The sequence below is a fragment of the Acomys russatus genome, chromosome 26 (genome assembly GCF_903995435.1).
Source record: "Acomys russatus chromosome 26, mAcoRus1.1, whole genome shotgun sequence".
Classification (NCBI taxonomy): Eukaryota; Metazoa; Chordata; class Mammalia; order Rodentia; family Muridae; genus Acomys; species Acomys russatus.
Window position 1 is genome coordinate 6023908 of NC_067162.1, and position 15313 is coordinate 6039220.

The 15313-nt window shown below is 47.5% G+C and overlaps 1 protein-coding gene across 1 annotated transcript in view; it reads right to left on the minus strand.

Annotated features, from left to right (window-relative positions):
* Window positions 1–10125: 10125 nt before the first annotated feature.
* The window catches only part of C26H4orf51 (chromosome 26 C4orf51 homolog), a 34548-nt gene continuing 29360 nt past the window's right edge, over window positions 10126–15313 (minus strand). Inside the window, exons 4-6 of the mRNA XM_051169316.1 lie at window positions 15198–15270; window positions 13642–13715; window positions 10126–10349 (exon numbers count right to left, since the gene is read on the minus strand). Of these exons, the coding sequence (XP_051025273.1) occupies window positions 10245–10349; window positions 13642–13715; window positions 15198–15270 (252 nt within the window). The 3' untranslated portion in view covers window positions 10126–10244. The remainder of the gene's footprint in view (window positions 10350–13641; window positions 13716–15197; window positions 15271–15313) is intronic.

Below are 15313 nucleotides of genomic sequence, written 5' to 3' on the forward strand. Positions count from 1 at the left end.
AAGCCAGCACGGGAAGGGCTTCCGCTCCCTTTTTAGGGGGAATGAAGTCTACTCCCTTTCTACTGAAATGTCCCCAGTCACTGATGGATAAAAAATGATGAGGATGTCCCCTGGTGTCGCTCCTCTCTCCTTCTTTCCTCTCTTTGGACGGCAAATCCATTGCTGGGCTCTAATGAGTTTATTTGCCATCTACTTAATAACTTTATCCAAGTCTTTCCCATTCTTTTTTTTTAATTGTTTCTTATATACATTTGATTGTATGTGTATTGAGGAGTGTGTCTGTAGTGTGTATGTGTGTGCCCCACATGTGTGCCTGGAGCCTGTGATGGGAGCCAGAAGATGGTGTCGGATCACTGAAATTGGAGCTATGGGTGGTTGTGAGCTGCCATGTGAGTACTGGGAATGGAATCTGAGGCCTCCACAATAGCAGCCAGTGCTCTTAGGCACGGATCATTCCTCCAACCAAGTCTTTTCCACTCTTAGCATCGTGGAGGTCCTCTGCATCCTCACAGGGTGTATCACAATAGATTCTTCTCTCTGTGGGACATTCTAGAGAAAAAAAAAAACTTATTCCAGAGCTGACAAACAATTTCACAATCAAGCCTGTAGACTCAAAGATGATATCTGAAGACAGTGCAATTGATAACACCATGATAGCAACTCTGTCACAACAACAAAGGATCCTAAGGCAGCACCGTGAAAGATGCTTAAGTCCAGGTGATGAGCAACTCAGGAGAACAAGAAGAAATAAGCAGAGAACTCATAGTCAAGCACAGAAACCCAGGTCAGACAGGAGTCTGAGACACTTTGCAGAAGGATGAGCACCGGGAAGCTGAGTGACACTGCCTTTATCACCATGATGCACCTTGGTGGCCTTCGAGGACATCATTTCAGTGGTGAATAAAGAACAGAATCCAGATTCAGTTCTGCTAAAGAGTAAGTTGGAGGTGAGAAGGCTGTGACAAGAAGGAAGCTCAGCCTTGCATTAGGTTTGGCGCTGAAAGAACTCCTCATGCATAGATTGTTCTTGCTTCAGATCCCAACCTCTCCTTCCCCTTCTAAACATTTCCGATTCCCTTCCTTGAACTCCTTCCAAGAGGAGGAAAGCCAAATGCTGGCTTTAGGATCTCCAGGCACACTCTACACCAGCTCTTCACGTCTCTTTGAACTAAACTCATCTTTGAGGGGCAGGAAGCCTTTTCTGAACCAACCTGGCACTTGCTGCTTGCCAGGACCAGTGTCTGTTAGCCAAAGACATCTTAAGAAACAGAGCAGGACACATGACGGGAGTGCAGTACCACTCCTCCTATATGCAAAAGTCCAGAGAAAGAGACAAGGTGAGTTAAAGAAGAGAAAGTCGCCTCCTGCCATTACAAGGCTTCCAGGCTGGAAAAATGGAGGCTTAGCAGGGAATACGATCTTTTTTTTTCAAACAGGATGAATATAGCTAGAGTCCACACCCAGCCTCTGCATCCAGAAAATCATCCAGAAGGAAAGTCTCAGAGCTTCAAGGATGTCCATGTTGGCTTCTTGGCCTCTTGCCACGCTCTCTGAGGCTAGCCTTCATGGAGAGAGAGATGAATCTCAGATCATTCTTGGATACTTGCCACTCTGGCTGAAGAGGAGGGCTTCATCCCCCAGAGCCCACACTGGCTGCCACCTCACCAGCAGGAGAAAAATAACTTTCACCAGTCAGAATGGAAAGGTGCTAGGTTTTGTGAGGCAGAAATGAAATAATCTGGTTTGTATTAAATATCATGAGAAGAGTATTAATCCATGCCAGAAACACAAATATAAACATTATCATGTGGAAAGCATTTATTCTGAAGGAACCATCTGGCAGAGACTTGAAAACCATGCTTTGCGAGGCTGAGCATATGTGTGTCACCTTAAAGTAGTGAATTCAGAGCAAGCCACACTTTCAGGGGCTAGAAGGAAGTACCTCGCAGTAATATCGGGTAGATATTTGTCACAAGCATTCATCTTTTCTGAATGCTACTTTATGAAAACTTAAAATAATACAAGGGTGGTTATCATTGCAGATTCTTTCTCTCTAGAAAAGAAAAGAAAAGAAAGAAAACAGAATTTTTTCTTTGGGCACCTAACCCCAGAAGTATTCAATCCCCAACACCACTTAAAGCAGGTGTAACAGAGCAGGTGCATAATCTCAGCACTAGGAAAGTTAGGATAGAACACTGGTAATTCATAGTTATCCTTGGTCACATAATGAGATCAAAGCCAACCTTGTCTCAAAAAACAAAACAAACAAACAAACAAAAAAGGGCAAGGGGCATGACAGAATCTGGAGAGTGAGCAGCTACAATTAATAAACAACTAATAAAGAGTTTAAAATAACATCCTAAGATTTTCAAGGAAATACATGGCTCCTGTCTGTAAAATATAGCTTTAAAAACCTCATAGAGAGATGGGAAAGAAAGAGAAGTGGAACAGTTCGAGCATTATGAAAGAGACAGAACTGGAGAAGCAAGGGTGGTGAGGAATACCCTGATGTGAGTAGCTTGCACAGCCACCTGAAGCCATGGTAAAGTCTTGACCTGTGCTGTTGCTGAGGGCCATGTCTGGGTCTATGGCCCCTGCAGCAGCAAGAGTCTACATTGATGTCTGTGACCCATCTTACCAGAAAAGGTCATGCAGACATCTGTGCTCTGGGTTACCACCTGGGGTCATGTTGATGTCCAAGGGCTGCCAAAAACTGGCCCTGCCTCTCTCCTGGGCACCACAGTAGAGCTAGCCCTGGTGGTAGTGGTGCAGGAAAGATGGCCTAAGGTGTGAGCATGGGAAAGCTGGATGGCCAAGTAGTGATACAGGAGCAAAAGAGATGGCCCTCCCCCTTGCTGTCTGCAGTAGGCAGGAGAGCCAGAGAGCTGTCCCTGTCCCTCACTGGCTGCAGCACTCCAGAGAGTGGCCTCCTGCACTTTGCCTGGGCAGCACAGTAGAACTGACACTAGTGGCATGGGTGCAAGAGAGCTGGCCACACTACTCACAGGGGTTGACTGTAGAAAAGATGGTCCTGCTTCTCATCAGCTGCAGTACTCAGGACACACACACACACACACACACCTGGGCGGCATGACAGAACTGGCCCCAAGGGCCTGAGAACAGGAAAGTTGGCCCTGCCCCTTAGTGGCTGTGGCACTCAGATGAACTGGCCCTGCCCCTCACTGGGTCAGTGCTGGAGAGCTGGCCTTGATGGCATGAACAGGGAAGAGCTGACAGGCTGCCCAACTCAGCTACCAACCAGGCCTATATCCAAGGCTTTTAGTTGACCCAGGCCTACATCCACCTCACCTAAGAACTGTTAGAGTGTGTGAAGAGGCCAGTCTTACGGAAGCAAAGCTGCAGAATCTACATGACACAGGGCACCAACAGGATAACAGCAGGGAGTCCTGTGAGGATCCAGTATTAATGGTGTATCAGAAGCCAGAGGCCTCTAACCAGACCAATAACTCATTGCAATGAGCATTTATAAGCAAAAGGGCAAAAGGGTATACTGGGTGGTGACACACTACAGCTTCTACAGGGAGTGGGTTTGTTTGTTTGTTTGTTTTTATTTTCTTTGACTGGAGGGTTGCAAGGGCTGAGGGTGGATATGGAGGGATGGGAAGATGAGTGAGATTGGGGTGCATGATGTGAAATTCACAAAGAATTAAAAGTGAAAACAAACAAAAACAAAAAACCCACCCTCATACTTGGGCCAGCAAGATGGCTCAGTGAAGTAAATGCACTTGTTGTCAGGCATGACCACCTTAGTTCAACTACAGAAACTCATATGGTGGGAGAATCAACTCCCACAAGCTGTCCTCTGACCTTCACACAGGTCCTGTGGCCCCTGTGCAATCACCCACACAAAATAATTAAAAATAACTAAAATCTCACAGTCACATTTTCTTTTCCAGAAAAACAGAAAATCAGTTGTAACACATTTCTCTGAGTATAAGGAGAAGACTCCTTATATTCCAAAAAGGAGGAAATGCTGAGGGAAGTAGTGGCCTCAGCCCCTTAGGATCCAAGTGGCCCATGTTTACCTGGCTGCCCCTTCTTTGAAGGTGACTATGGAACGTCATCTTATTTGAAGCTTCTGGTTTAATTGGCTCAGAGATACTGTCGTTGGCTGAACACCAGGTCCAAGATTCACTTTTCCAAACACGCCCTCCTTGATGTCACACTCACACATTCTTTGCAATGGAGGGGACCTAGAAGATCTATTGAACAAATTCCTCAGTCTAGAAGAGAAAGCATCCAGAGAGTTCAGCCAGCCTTGACCTTGATTGACAGCCTGTGCAGACCTTAAGATTTCTTTTCTACTTTGGCCCCGTAAAGACTAGACCACACATACACAGGCGCCACCACTGTGTGTGGAATCATCCAGGAAGGACCACACTAAACAGCATTAAACGCTAAACAGGCTACAGTCGGACCTTAGGACACCCAATTTCATGTCCTCATTGTACAGAAGAGGCATAACAGAGCACATCACTAACCGCGGTACACAGAAGCTCCAGTACAGCCTAGGTTATACAGTGAGACGCAAAAAAGTAGCCTGGATTTGGAGGTGGGAAGTCATATAAGAGAGGCAGAGAAAGAGATTTGCCTAACTAGTAAAACCAATAACAATTACTTGTACCAACTCATATTAACCTAAGGCAGTCTTGGAGATCGGTCTCGACATTAAGTCACAAAACAACAGTCCCATGTATAAATTATATATTATATACAGTATGTATTTCATGAAATATTACACAATCCATTCGAGGTTTAGGCCTTCATGAAGGAAGAGGAAATTTTTGTTTGTTTGTTTGTTTGTTTTTGAAACACTGTTTCTCTGTGTAGCCCTGGATGTCCAGGACTCACTTGGTAGACCAGGCTGGCCCCCAACCCACAGAGAACCATCTGTCTCTGCTTCCCCAAGTGCTAGGATTATAGGCGTGTGCCACTGTGCCCAGCTGGAAGAGGACATTTTCAAAGTGTATTCAAAGACTTTTTAAAATAAAAATCAGAGGGTGGGAGAGGGGCTGGACATGGCTAGAGCATGTGATGCTCTGGCAGAGGACTGGAGTTCTGCTCCCAGCACCCACATCACACTCGCTCACAACTACTTGTAGCTCCAGTGCCAAGGGGTTTGCCACCTTCAGACCTCCTCGTGAACACCTGTGCACAAGCATGTAGACATTCCCATGTACACATAAAAACTAAAAATCTCCTTTAACCATTTCTTTTCCTTATTAAACTAACAAAAAGAAGTTTCCCAAGACTTATGTTTCTCCTTTTTTCCACAACTACTTAAAATACATCCCTACGTCCAGGTCCACAGTCCCTCTGCTCGGCTCAGTACTTTAATACATAGGGAAATGTAACTTTCTGGTTTCTTCCTCCATGTCCAACATGCACAGCAAAGACAAGCCCACTCCCTCAGACTGAAAGAGCCAGTTAGTCCAAAGGGAAATAAACTTCCAAAAGCAACAGGCGCACGACACCCCCATGGAACTCCGGAACACCAAGGGACAGAGACAATCCTTCAAAGTGCAACAGGATTCGGAGAGATTCCTACAAAGTGTGAGATGCTGATCAGTAAGAGACCGTTTATTAACCCCAGTAGTTCCCAGGAAACCACCAGGCCCAGGGTAGAGACGCTCACTCCGGAAAATACATTTCAACTTCTAGTAGCTCTGTGTGGAACCAAAACTCTCCCACCACCACCACCCCCCCTCTCTCTGTGTGTGTGTGTGTGTGTGTGTGTGTGTGTGTGTGTGTGTGTGGTGTGTGTGGTGTGGTGTGGTGTGTGTGTGTTGTGTGTGTGTATGTGTGTGTGTGAGACAGAGAGAGAGAAAGAGGAATTCCACATGAGCCCCAGGGAAATGATTATCATCCCTCCCTTCTCTGATGGAGAAGACAGCAAGAACAAAAGAGTGCACTCCAGCAAGAAGAATGACCCTCAAAGTAACGGTGAGAGCAGGAAAGGACCATGTATTTATTTTATTTTTATAATTAGAAAACAATCTTTTCCCAAAGGCTGGCAAGAAAAGGGAAGAAAATACAATTTAATTTTCCATTTTTATTTCTTTCCATTTTTGCTTTGGACAATATGTCATTACTACTTATAACATGCTTTCAGATAGATTGTTGGTAGCTGGGATGACAGAACCAACAAAAAATGTGTTTTAAGAGGGAGCCATATTTGGAAAAGAAATTTCCCATTAAGTCTTAGAAATGCAGTCCCTGATTCTGACTGTGTGCTACTTAGTGGAAATTGTCTGCCTTCTAACAGCCCTCATGACAATGTCAGCATGTCTGGGGAAAGCCAGCTGTGGAGTCTCTCTACCCCCCTCTCTCTTCCCTCTTAACAACTTGGACTAGGTTCTGGATTGATTGGCAGAGGTAAAAATAAAAATAAAAAATAATATTTCAGACACTCTGATATGTTCAAAAGAGACTGTATAGATGTCCAGTTTGTGCAGTCTGTAGTCCTGAGGACTTCCGCCTTGGGCAGTACCAGTCAGGGCTTCTCTGCTCTGCCCTGCAGGCCCTCTATGGAAGACCTCTGCACAGGGTTCCTGTGGAGAAACTCACAGTGTGATTGCCTATGTCATGTGTCGTGAATTTAAGGTTTGGAATCTCTCACTTGAACTTTTTTACACCATCCCTTGTGCACGCCAGAAGAAGAACAGCTGCCAAAAAGCAGACATTTTCCTGTCTCTAAAAATAAAAATTCTGGCAATGCTTCATGCCCCCCCCCCCCCCCCGTGCCAAGGCCTGGCCCTACGCAGGATAAACAATAGATGACCAAGCCGTGGGAGGCCAATACTGGCCCTAAAGCAAGCCTGTGTCTGGCAGGAAATGCCTGGGCCAGAGGGTTTGTAGCTGTTGACGAGGGACTGACTCCTTTCTCCACCCCGGATGTGCACGGCTGCTAGCTCCAACCCAGGGTCAGGTGTGTCCAAGGGGGGAAGGCTTCCAATTATACTAGAGGTTTTGCCTCAATTGGGGTCACAGAGTCCTCAGCAAATCCTGCCCTCAGAGCTATGGGATGCGGAGCATAGTGCCGCCCAGTTGGTGTGTGGCAGAGGAGGCTCCCAAAAAAGAGATAATTCCCTAAGCACCCGTCTACATTTGCCACTCCCCTGTCATTGCCCTCTAGGCCCAGCCGAGAGCTGTCTCCTGTGAGACACAGGCCCCACAAACAACCTTAGCAAAAGAATACTGTACTAGCCACCAGCTTTGCCGTTTTAATTATCTCTCAACTCTTCAAATGCTCCTGTGGTGCATGCTCAGGTGCCTGTGCCTTGTCATTAGGGTTCAAGCCTTCTCTATACCAGTATGTTGGCTTTTTGCTTATTTGAGGACTTAGCGAGGCCGAGAGGAGACCTAAATATAGCAAATATTCACAGGCGTAAACACTCCATAAACATGTTTCAGAGGGACTGAGCGCATGGCCCATCCAGATGACGAATGTCACTCACCCGAGTGTCACATCATAAATAAAACTGGATAGGCCCCTTTCTCCAACAGAATTGGAGTGACGCCTGCTCACACTATAAATATTTATGAAGTCATCATTCTTAGACTGTGTTTTCCCAGGGAAATAGCTTTTGATGACAAAGTTAAGCGGAGATTTCCCTGAAATTATGGAATAGTCAGCATAGCTTGTCGCTGGGTTTTCCACAGAACAGAAAAGAGGAAAAGGGGGAACCAAGCCTCCATTCCATGAGGCTTCTACATGTGGGAATCTCGATTGTGTTAGTCAGAGTTCGTTCTCATTCAGAAGGTGACAGCCTTTTCTGGAGTGGGGGACACCTGAAGGCAGGCTCTCAGTCCAGTTGGTGCCACTCTGCTAAAAGTTATGAACAGCGCCCAGGCAGACCCTTGTCACCCAATTTCAGGCCCCATCCCCCACCCCCTGCTGGGAAAGAACTTTGCACTTTTAGCCTGTCTCTTAGTAACGGAGGAAAATGCACACCTCACTCTATTACTTTGCTCATTTGAAAAGAATCCTCAGAATGTGTGGATGTCTGCCTGGGTGTTTCTGCACAGCCAACCCCTTGAGCAAGTCACCCCTGAGGGCTTAGAAATGGCACCCAGAAGCTCCTTCATCACCAAGCTTTTCCACTTTCTGCTCCCAAGAGAGCCGGTACACCCCACTCCTCCATCCAAGACACTTCAGCAATCCTGAGGCCTACAACTCCCAAGCCGTTTTCCCCACGACCAATACATGTGAATCTCCTAAAGGCACCATTGCCCTTGGCAGAGTCCCAGAAGCCTGCCTCTTCCTGAGGGAAGTGTCCTCCAACCCTCAGGGTAGCCCTACCCCCATCAGGTGCATCTGGCCCCTCAGGGAACCGTTGACATCCTTTGGCTCCTGCATGGGAAGCCTTATTCAGCAATGAACAAGAGCCTCTGGCTTTACAAAGTGAGTCACAGGCTGCCTTGACCACTCTATCTGGAGAGGCCAGGGCTGCCATGTATGATCTGCGCTCGGTGCCACCCACCTCCCCATGTCACTCCCAGCTCTTTGCCAGGACAGCCTGAGTCATAAAACTCAGCACATTCCTTAGGCGTTGGATCCTCTTTCCTTATTACTTTGCCTTTGTTTTACACAGCACCTGGTTTCATTTTAAAGTCCCAAATAAAATCGCCGCGGCGGGGGGTGGGGGTGGGAAGGGAACAAGAAGGAAAGCAAAGGAAAAAAGAGAGGGAGGGAAACCTAGTCTGGTGGTGGACTAAAGCTCCACTTATGGGGGAGACCCAAGGAAGAACAGGGCACCACAAATTAATTCCTTTTGAGCAGAGAGTCCTTTTAGCTGCCTGAAAGCACCTGGCGACCCGTCCCCTCTAAGTGAAAGCTTTCCTCACAGGGCACGGGACCCTTCCCAAGCCCCTCTGTTCCCCCGGTCTCCTCAATAAACGGACTAATCTTTGATAAACCTCAAGGAGCGGTCCAGACACAGCACATCACTCCTTAAATTGCCCTGCCTCCTTTGTCTTGTACTGTAAACCCTAGCTCATTGTGTGAAACAGTATTTTTCCATAAGCTAACACTTTTTTTTCCTAGTCTGTTTTTTCCTATGGGGTGTCCGGGGAGTCAAGGACAGGCGTAGAAGGCCGACTCAGCCCTCCCGATGTGGATGGTCACATTGAGTTTCTGTGGCCGGGTTATTTCTGTAAATTCGTCTGTAAAGCTGTTGGCATTGATTTTTAGAATCGAAACAGAATTCTAACGAACTCTGGCTTGCATGCGGCAAAATCCGAACACTGGGCCACTGAAAAAGCTTTGCCATGGATAAGTGTATTCCTGGGAGTGGCGATGGGCAATCACTGGGGCATGGCCTTTGGGTGCCAGCCTGGGCGCCTACCCAGAGGTCCCGTCGCTCTGCGCAGGGCAGACTGTTGGAGGCTCCTGAGTGGCCGGGGCTGCATTTTCAACGCACGGTTCTGGCGAGCTTAATGGAAACCACATGACGGGTTCCCGGGAAGCCGACCAGATGGCTCCCAGTGAATCTATTTAGCCCAACCTGGGGCTAAAAGAAAAAAAAAATAATAATAATAATAAATGCTGGGTCGTATGGGGCGCGGCTAGGGACTAGGGCACGACTTTGTGTTTTCTGTTCAACAGGAGCCTTGGGTTAGGTGCAGGCTGCTTCAGGAGCACCAAAGCGCCCTGGCAGAGAAGGGGGCTGCCAGCGGGAGGGGACTATTCTGTGGCCTTGCTCCTTCTCTGCCAGGTTCCTTCGTTCTTTCACTGGCGGGGAGACCGCAGGGGATCTCGCCGGGACAGACCCAGCGGTGGGTGGGGGGGAGGCACAGGCCCATGGGCGGTGCCGAAGGCGGAGCCAGCAGCAAAGCCAGTTTTCCGTGAGGAGCTGAAAGCTTTGCCAAGGAGGGCCTTCTCTTCTGGGTGTGAAACAGAAGTCTTTCTCTGAGGTAGGGGACAGGCTGGGTGGCTCTGGAGCCCACCACAGTGGAGGTCACGCCATCATTTGTGAGTTTCTTACAGCAGAATGTGAGCCTGGGCACTTATTTTAAAGAAACATTTAATCGTGATATTGACACCCCCTGCCCGACAGTAGACACACACACACAGACAGACACACGAATGAGAGGTGAAGGCCAGGGAAGTTTCTAGCAAGGTCTTTCCTATGTGCACACCCCACCCAGGCCTCCTGGGGTCTCCAGGCTCAGCGGGTGAACACAGACACTACGGCCCAGGTCTGTGTTGGTGGTTCTTCAAATCAGTTGAGTATCCGCACTGACTTTCTACCGTAATCGGAGTATCGATCCGTCTCTGAGTCCTCCGAGGAGCCAAACTTGCTTTCATAATCCCATTGTCGCCGAAGCTGGTGGGGGAAAAAAATGGTCCGATTGTCAACACTCGCTCATCCGCAAAGGTCACTGTTCCCACAAAATTGGGAATTAAATTGCCTCTTTCAAACCAGACATCATTCATGAGCAGGGGCTGGCATCGCTTCTGCATTTTCTTCCATCTTAGCAGCAGCACAACAACAAAAAACCTAACAACCTTTCTGGTCCCTATACTGTGCCTCAGTCAGGAAGGGCGGATCAATAAACAAGACGATTTTAGAAAGGCAAGAAGTGTCCGCATCACCAAAGGCCCCTTTCACCACCCTCCGTTGATAAGAGCCCTTTGCCCACTTTCAGCCACTTTGCCAGTCGGGCAGTCCTGGCTGTGAATTCTCTGCGGTTCAGTCCTACAGCGTGACCTTCTTCAAGGTAGGTGCCAACCATATAAAGAATTCCAGGAGAGTTACCGAAGGCGAGAGTCGCCAAGTAGATATTTTCAAAAGCAAGGATATCGGCAACCTGGCAGGAGCTGTACGTACAATTCTGCACCTGGTAACTTGCACTTCTTCCCCCAAAACATCAGTACCTGTTTAAAATTATTTTAAACTTGGGCCTTGGAAGGGTGACTGTTCTTCCAGAGGACCCCGCTTTGATTCCCAGCACCTACAAAGGTGTAGGCTTTGTTTTTTAACAATTAAACTTTATTATATAATCTAACTAGCTTACACAAGAAGGAAAAAAGGTTAAAGGGAAAAAAGAGTGAACCTTTAGGTATCCGTTCCACAGGACGAGTCTTTAGGTGTCTCTGGCCTACGTGTTGGTCCAGCCTGTTCGCTGATCCACGTGCGCTCAAGCCCCCTTCTTTTGTTGAGGGTCAATTAGAAAAACAATAGTCCAGGTGGGGGTCCCCAGGTCTGTTTTTTTAATTTTAGGCCCAGGATGGTTCTATTCGTTTGTCACAAGGTATTTATGGGGTGCCCTACGGTAGAGCCTGCCAAGACTGCTTCCACCTGTGACAAAGCTTAGTCTTTCCCACACAAAGGTGCCTCACATCCATCTGTAAAAAGATTGGAGTCTTCTTCTGGCCTCTAGGGGCATCACGCACACACAGTGTACAGACACGCACCCAGTCAAAACACTCATACACATAATAAAAATAATAATTTTAAATTAAATTTTGCTTTACTCATAAAAGTCATAGTTTACTTCTGGTAGGGATTCTAGGCTCAACAGTTCTCAGATAAGTCCCCCATATTTATTGCATGTGACAAGGAAAAAGAAGTGGTGCACTTGTGCGTGGAGGGGGATGCTTTTGGACTATTCATAATCAGAAAAAAAAATGTATGAAAATGCACTTAGGGGAGGGGTCAGGAGAGCAAGACAAGTGTTCCTCAGCACAGCTGTGTCACTGACTGGCAATGAAATCGCTGGGCATCAGAGCAACTCTGTGCAGCAAAAGGGAATTATTTAACAGTAGTTAACCATTCCCTCAGACAAGTCCCAGGAGGAAGCTGGGAGCAACGCACTTTCAGGAAATTGTTTTCCTTTCCCAGAAGTGTGCCCCAACCCTCCAGAGAAGCAGGTCCCTGAGTGAGTGCACAAGGAGCGGCCAGTAGTACAGCCACAGCTTCTGGGGCCCCACTCACATCTTCCCGGCAGTGCTGCCTCCCAGTGCTGGGCCATTCCCTGGATAGGCTTAGCTGTCTGAGGCCCAAGGAGAGCCGCCTAACCCTGTCGTGTTAGCTTAATTTGTCAGGTTCCTTTGGTGCCCCAGACGAGCCTTTTCAAAGTGACAAGTGTGTATAATTGGTATTCGAGGGACAGTTTTAGGTGCTATTTGAATAACATTTTTTAAAAATTAATGATCAAGTTATTCTTTCCCCCAACACGTGTAACTAGCATACCAAAGCCATGACACCACAAATTTAATTACTTTAGCATGGAGCTGAGTTGTTTAAATTCCACTTCAAGAGAGGCTCTAATAAAAGTTGTGAGATAGCAAAAATTATTGTTTTATTTTATAATAAATGTTTAGTGGGGCACACAGAGAAAAGAGGGTTGTCTTTGTTTTTGTTTTCCTTTTTCTTTTTAACTCATTCTCCAAGAATCTCTGGCAGAGGAGTGTGTGTGTGTGTGTGTGTGTGTGTGTGTGTGTGTGTGATGTGTGTGAGTCTGTGTTCATGTGTGTATGTATGCTTCTGTGTGTGTGTGGCATGTGTGTGCACGCATGTGCATGAATGTTTGTGTGTTCGTGTGTGTGTGTTCGTGTGTGTGTGGCATGTGTGTGAGTCTGTGTTCATGTGTGCATGTGTGCTTCTGTGTGTGTGGCATGTGTGTGTGTGTGCGCATGTGCATGAATGTTTGTGTGTTCATGTGTGTGTGTGTGTGAGAGAGAGAGAGATGTGTGTGGCACGTGTGTATGGTGTGTGCATGTGTGTGTCTGTTCATGTGTGTGCGCGCTCATGTGTATATGTGTGCCTCTGTGTGTGTGGCATGTGTGTGTGTGTGCATTGCATACGTGTTTATGTATTCATGTGTGTGTACGTGTGGGCATGTGTTCCTTGTGTTCATATGTGTGTGCACATGCCTATGCATGTGTGGAGGTGTAATGTGTGTGAATATACATGCATGTGTTTGTAGAGATCAGAAAGCAACCTCAACTCAGATACTCATACCTCGTTTCTTAACCACAGAGCCATCTCTCCAGTGCTTCTAGCTTGTTCCTTAAGGCCTCTCCACCCCGGGGTGTTTGTCCAGTAGGCGAGGCTGGCTGGGCAATGAGCCCCAGGGCTCCCTTTGCCTGCTTCTGCTTCCTCAGCACAAGGAATCTCAGGCCTGTGCCACCACACCCAGCTTTTATCTGGGGAGCACCCAGGCTGCCTGTGCATCTAAGGCAAGGCCCCCCTTCAGCCAGAATTCTAAGGCATAAAAGAGCCCTTGCTTTAGCATCCCATTTAAAAGTACTGGGATTTGCTATGGTCTGATCAGGGAGTCCTGGTCAGGGGTGGGGTCCGTATGAGAGAGAGGGAGACAACAGACACTGGGACTCGGGGCAGACAGGTGACTGGGACACTCAGCACCCAGGGTGGGTCTCCAGCAAGGTAGGGCAATCAGAGGACAATGCAGCTACCACAATAGGCAGAGTCCAACAGCTCCCAGACCCTGCAGTGAGAACTCTCATCCGCCAAGCCTACCCTGAACCTGTTTCCCAAACGTGTTCAGCCTCTGCAAGAAGGTCCCAACTGCCAGCAGATTATAAAGGAAAGGCACCCTGCGGACACGCCCAGGGCCCAGACAGTATGGAATGACAAGTGAAAAGGCCCTTACTTGTTTCAGGAGGTTCTTCCCTCTGGTCTTGTAACTCAGGAGGAGATTGTAGCCTGGCTTTTTTGGCTTCACACCTACAGTGAAGACACGTTCAATCAGGAGTCGGCTACGAAAAAGGAAGGAACCTGAATGGCGTTCGTTTTCCCTGCTGAGGGCTGAACCCAGAGTCTTGCACTCGAGCTACACCCTTAGTCTCTTTTTACTTCTTTCTTTCTAGTTTTAGTGATGGTTTTTGGGTTTTGTTTTGTTTGTTTTGTTTTGAGACAGGCTTTCATATAGTTGGTCCCAAAATTCCATCCTGACTTTCCTGTCTCGGCCTCCCAAGAGCTAGGGTTACAAGCATTAGCCGTCATATTACCCACCACTCTCTCCTCTCCCCGCTCCCCCCTTCTCTCTCCTCTCCCTCCCCTGTCCCCCTCTTCTGTCCTCCCCCTCTCCCATGTCCTCCCCTCTCCTATCTCCCCTCTCCTCTGTCCCTCCTGTCCTCTCCTGTCCCCCTTGTCCTCCCCTGTCCGCCCCTCTCCCCTTCCTCTCTATTCTCTTCTTTCTTTCTTTCTTTCTTTCTTTCTTCTTCTTCTTCTTCTTCTTCTTCTTCTTCTTCTTCTTCTTCTTCTTCTTCTTCTTCTCTTCTTCTTCTTCTTCTTCTCTCTTCTTCTTCTCTCTCTTCTTCTTCTCTCTCTTCTCTTCTCTCTCTCTCTCTCTCGCTCTCTCAGCTCCCCTCTCTCTTCTCTCCTCTCTCTCTCTCTCTCTCTCTCTCTCTCCAGATTCTTACTGTGTACTTCTGGCTGGCCTGGAACTCATTACACAGACCAGGCTTCCCGTAAATTCACAGAGATTAGCTGGCTTCTTTTTAATTTATCCTCCGAGAATCCCTGGCAAAGGATTGTGTGTGTGTGTGTGTGTGTGTGTGTGTGTGTGTGTGTGTGTGTGTTATGCGTATGGCATGTGTGTGTATGGCATGTGTGTGTATGGCATGTGTGTGCATGTGTGTGTGCTCATGTATGTATGCCTGCCTTTGTGTGTATGTGGCATGTATGTGCATGCATGTTTGTGTGCTGAGATTAAAGGTGTGCCACCACACCTGGACTCTTTTTTTTTTTCTTTTGAGACAGCACCTCACTAAATTGCCTAGCCAGACTTCAAACTGCAATCCTCCTGTGCCAGCCTCCTGAGAAGCTAGGATAACATGTTGTGCCACAAGGCTTGGCTGGGAATTTGCTGACATTCTGGAGCACGTTTTAAGGCAGGAGTTCCAAACCCTCACTTGCAATGTCCCCAAGTATGGCGGCGGTGGCAGCTCCCGACCACAGTCATGATCCTTCTCAGAGCTGCTGCCAGGCAAATGTGTCTGCTGGGCCTTCCGCCCCTGTCACATCTGATCCTGCTTTCTTCGATGTTAGGATTCATAAAATGAAGTGACAATGTAGGTGTCAGCAAGGAGAAAGCAGAAGTGCAGAGGGATTTATTAAATGACCTCTGACCCTGGAAGGCACAAAATACAACAGAAGGCAGCAACGGTCAAAATGAAAACCACAGTGGACAGGAACGCAGCTTACCTGGGAACTCACGTAGCATTTTATAATCTAGAGGTGTTGGAAAAAGGGCTTCAGAACCCCAAATCTGGTGTGCCTAGAGAAGAAAGAATTAGGAATTAACACCAAGCAAGCCAGAT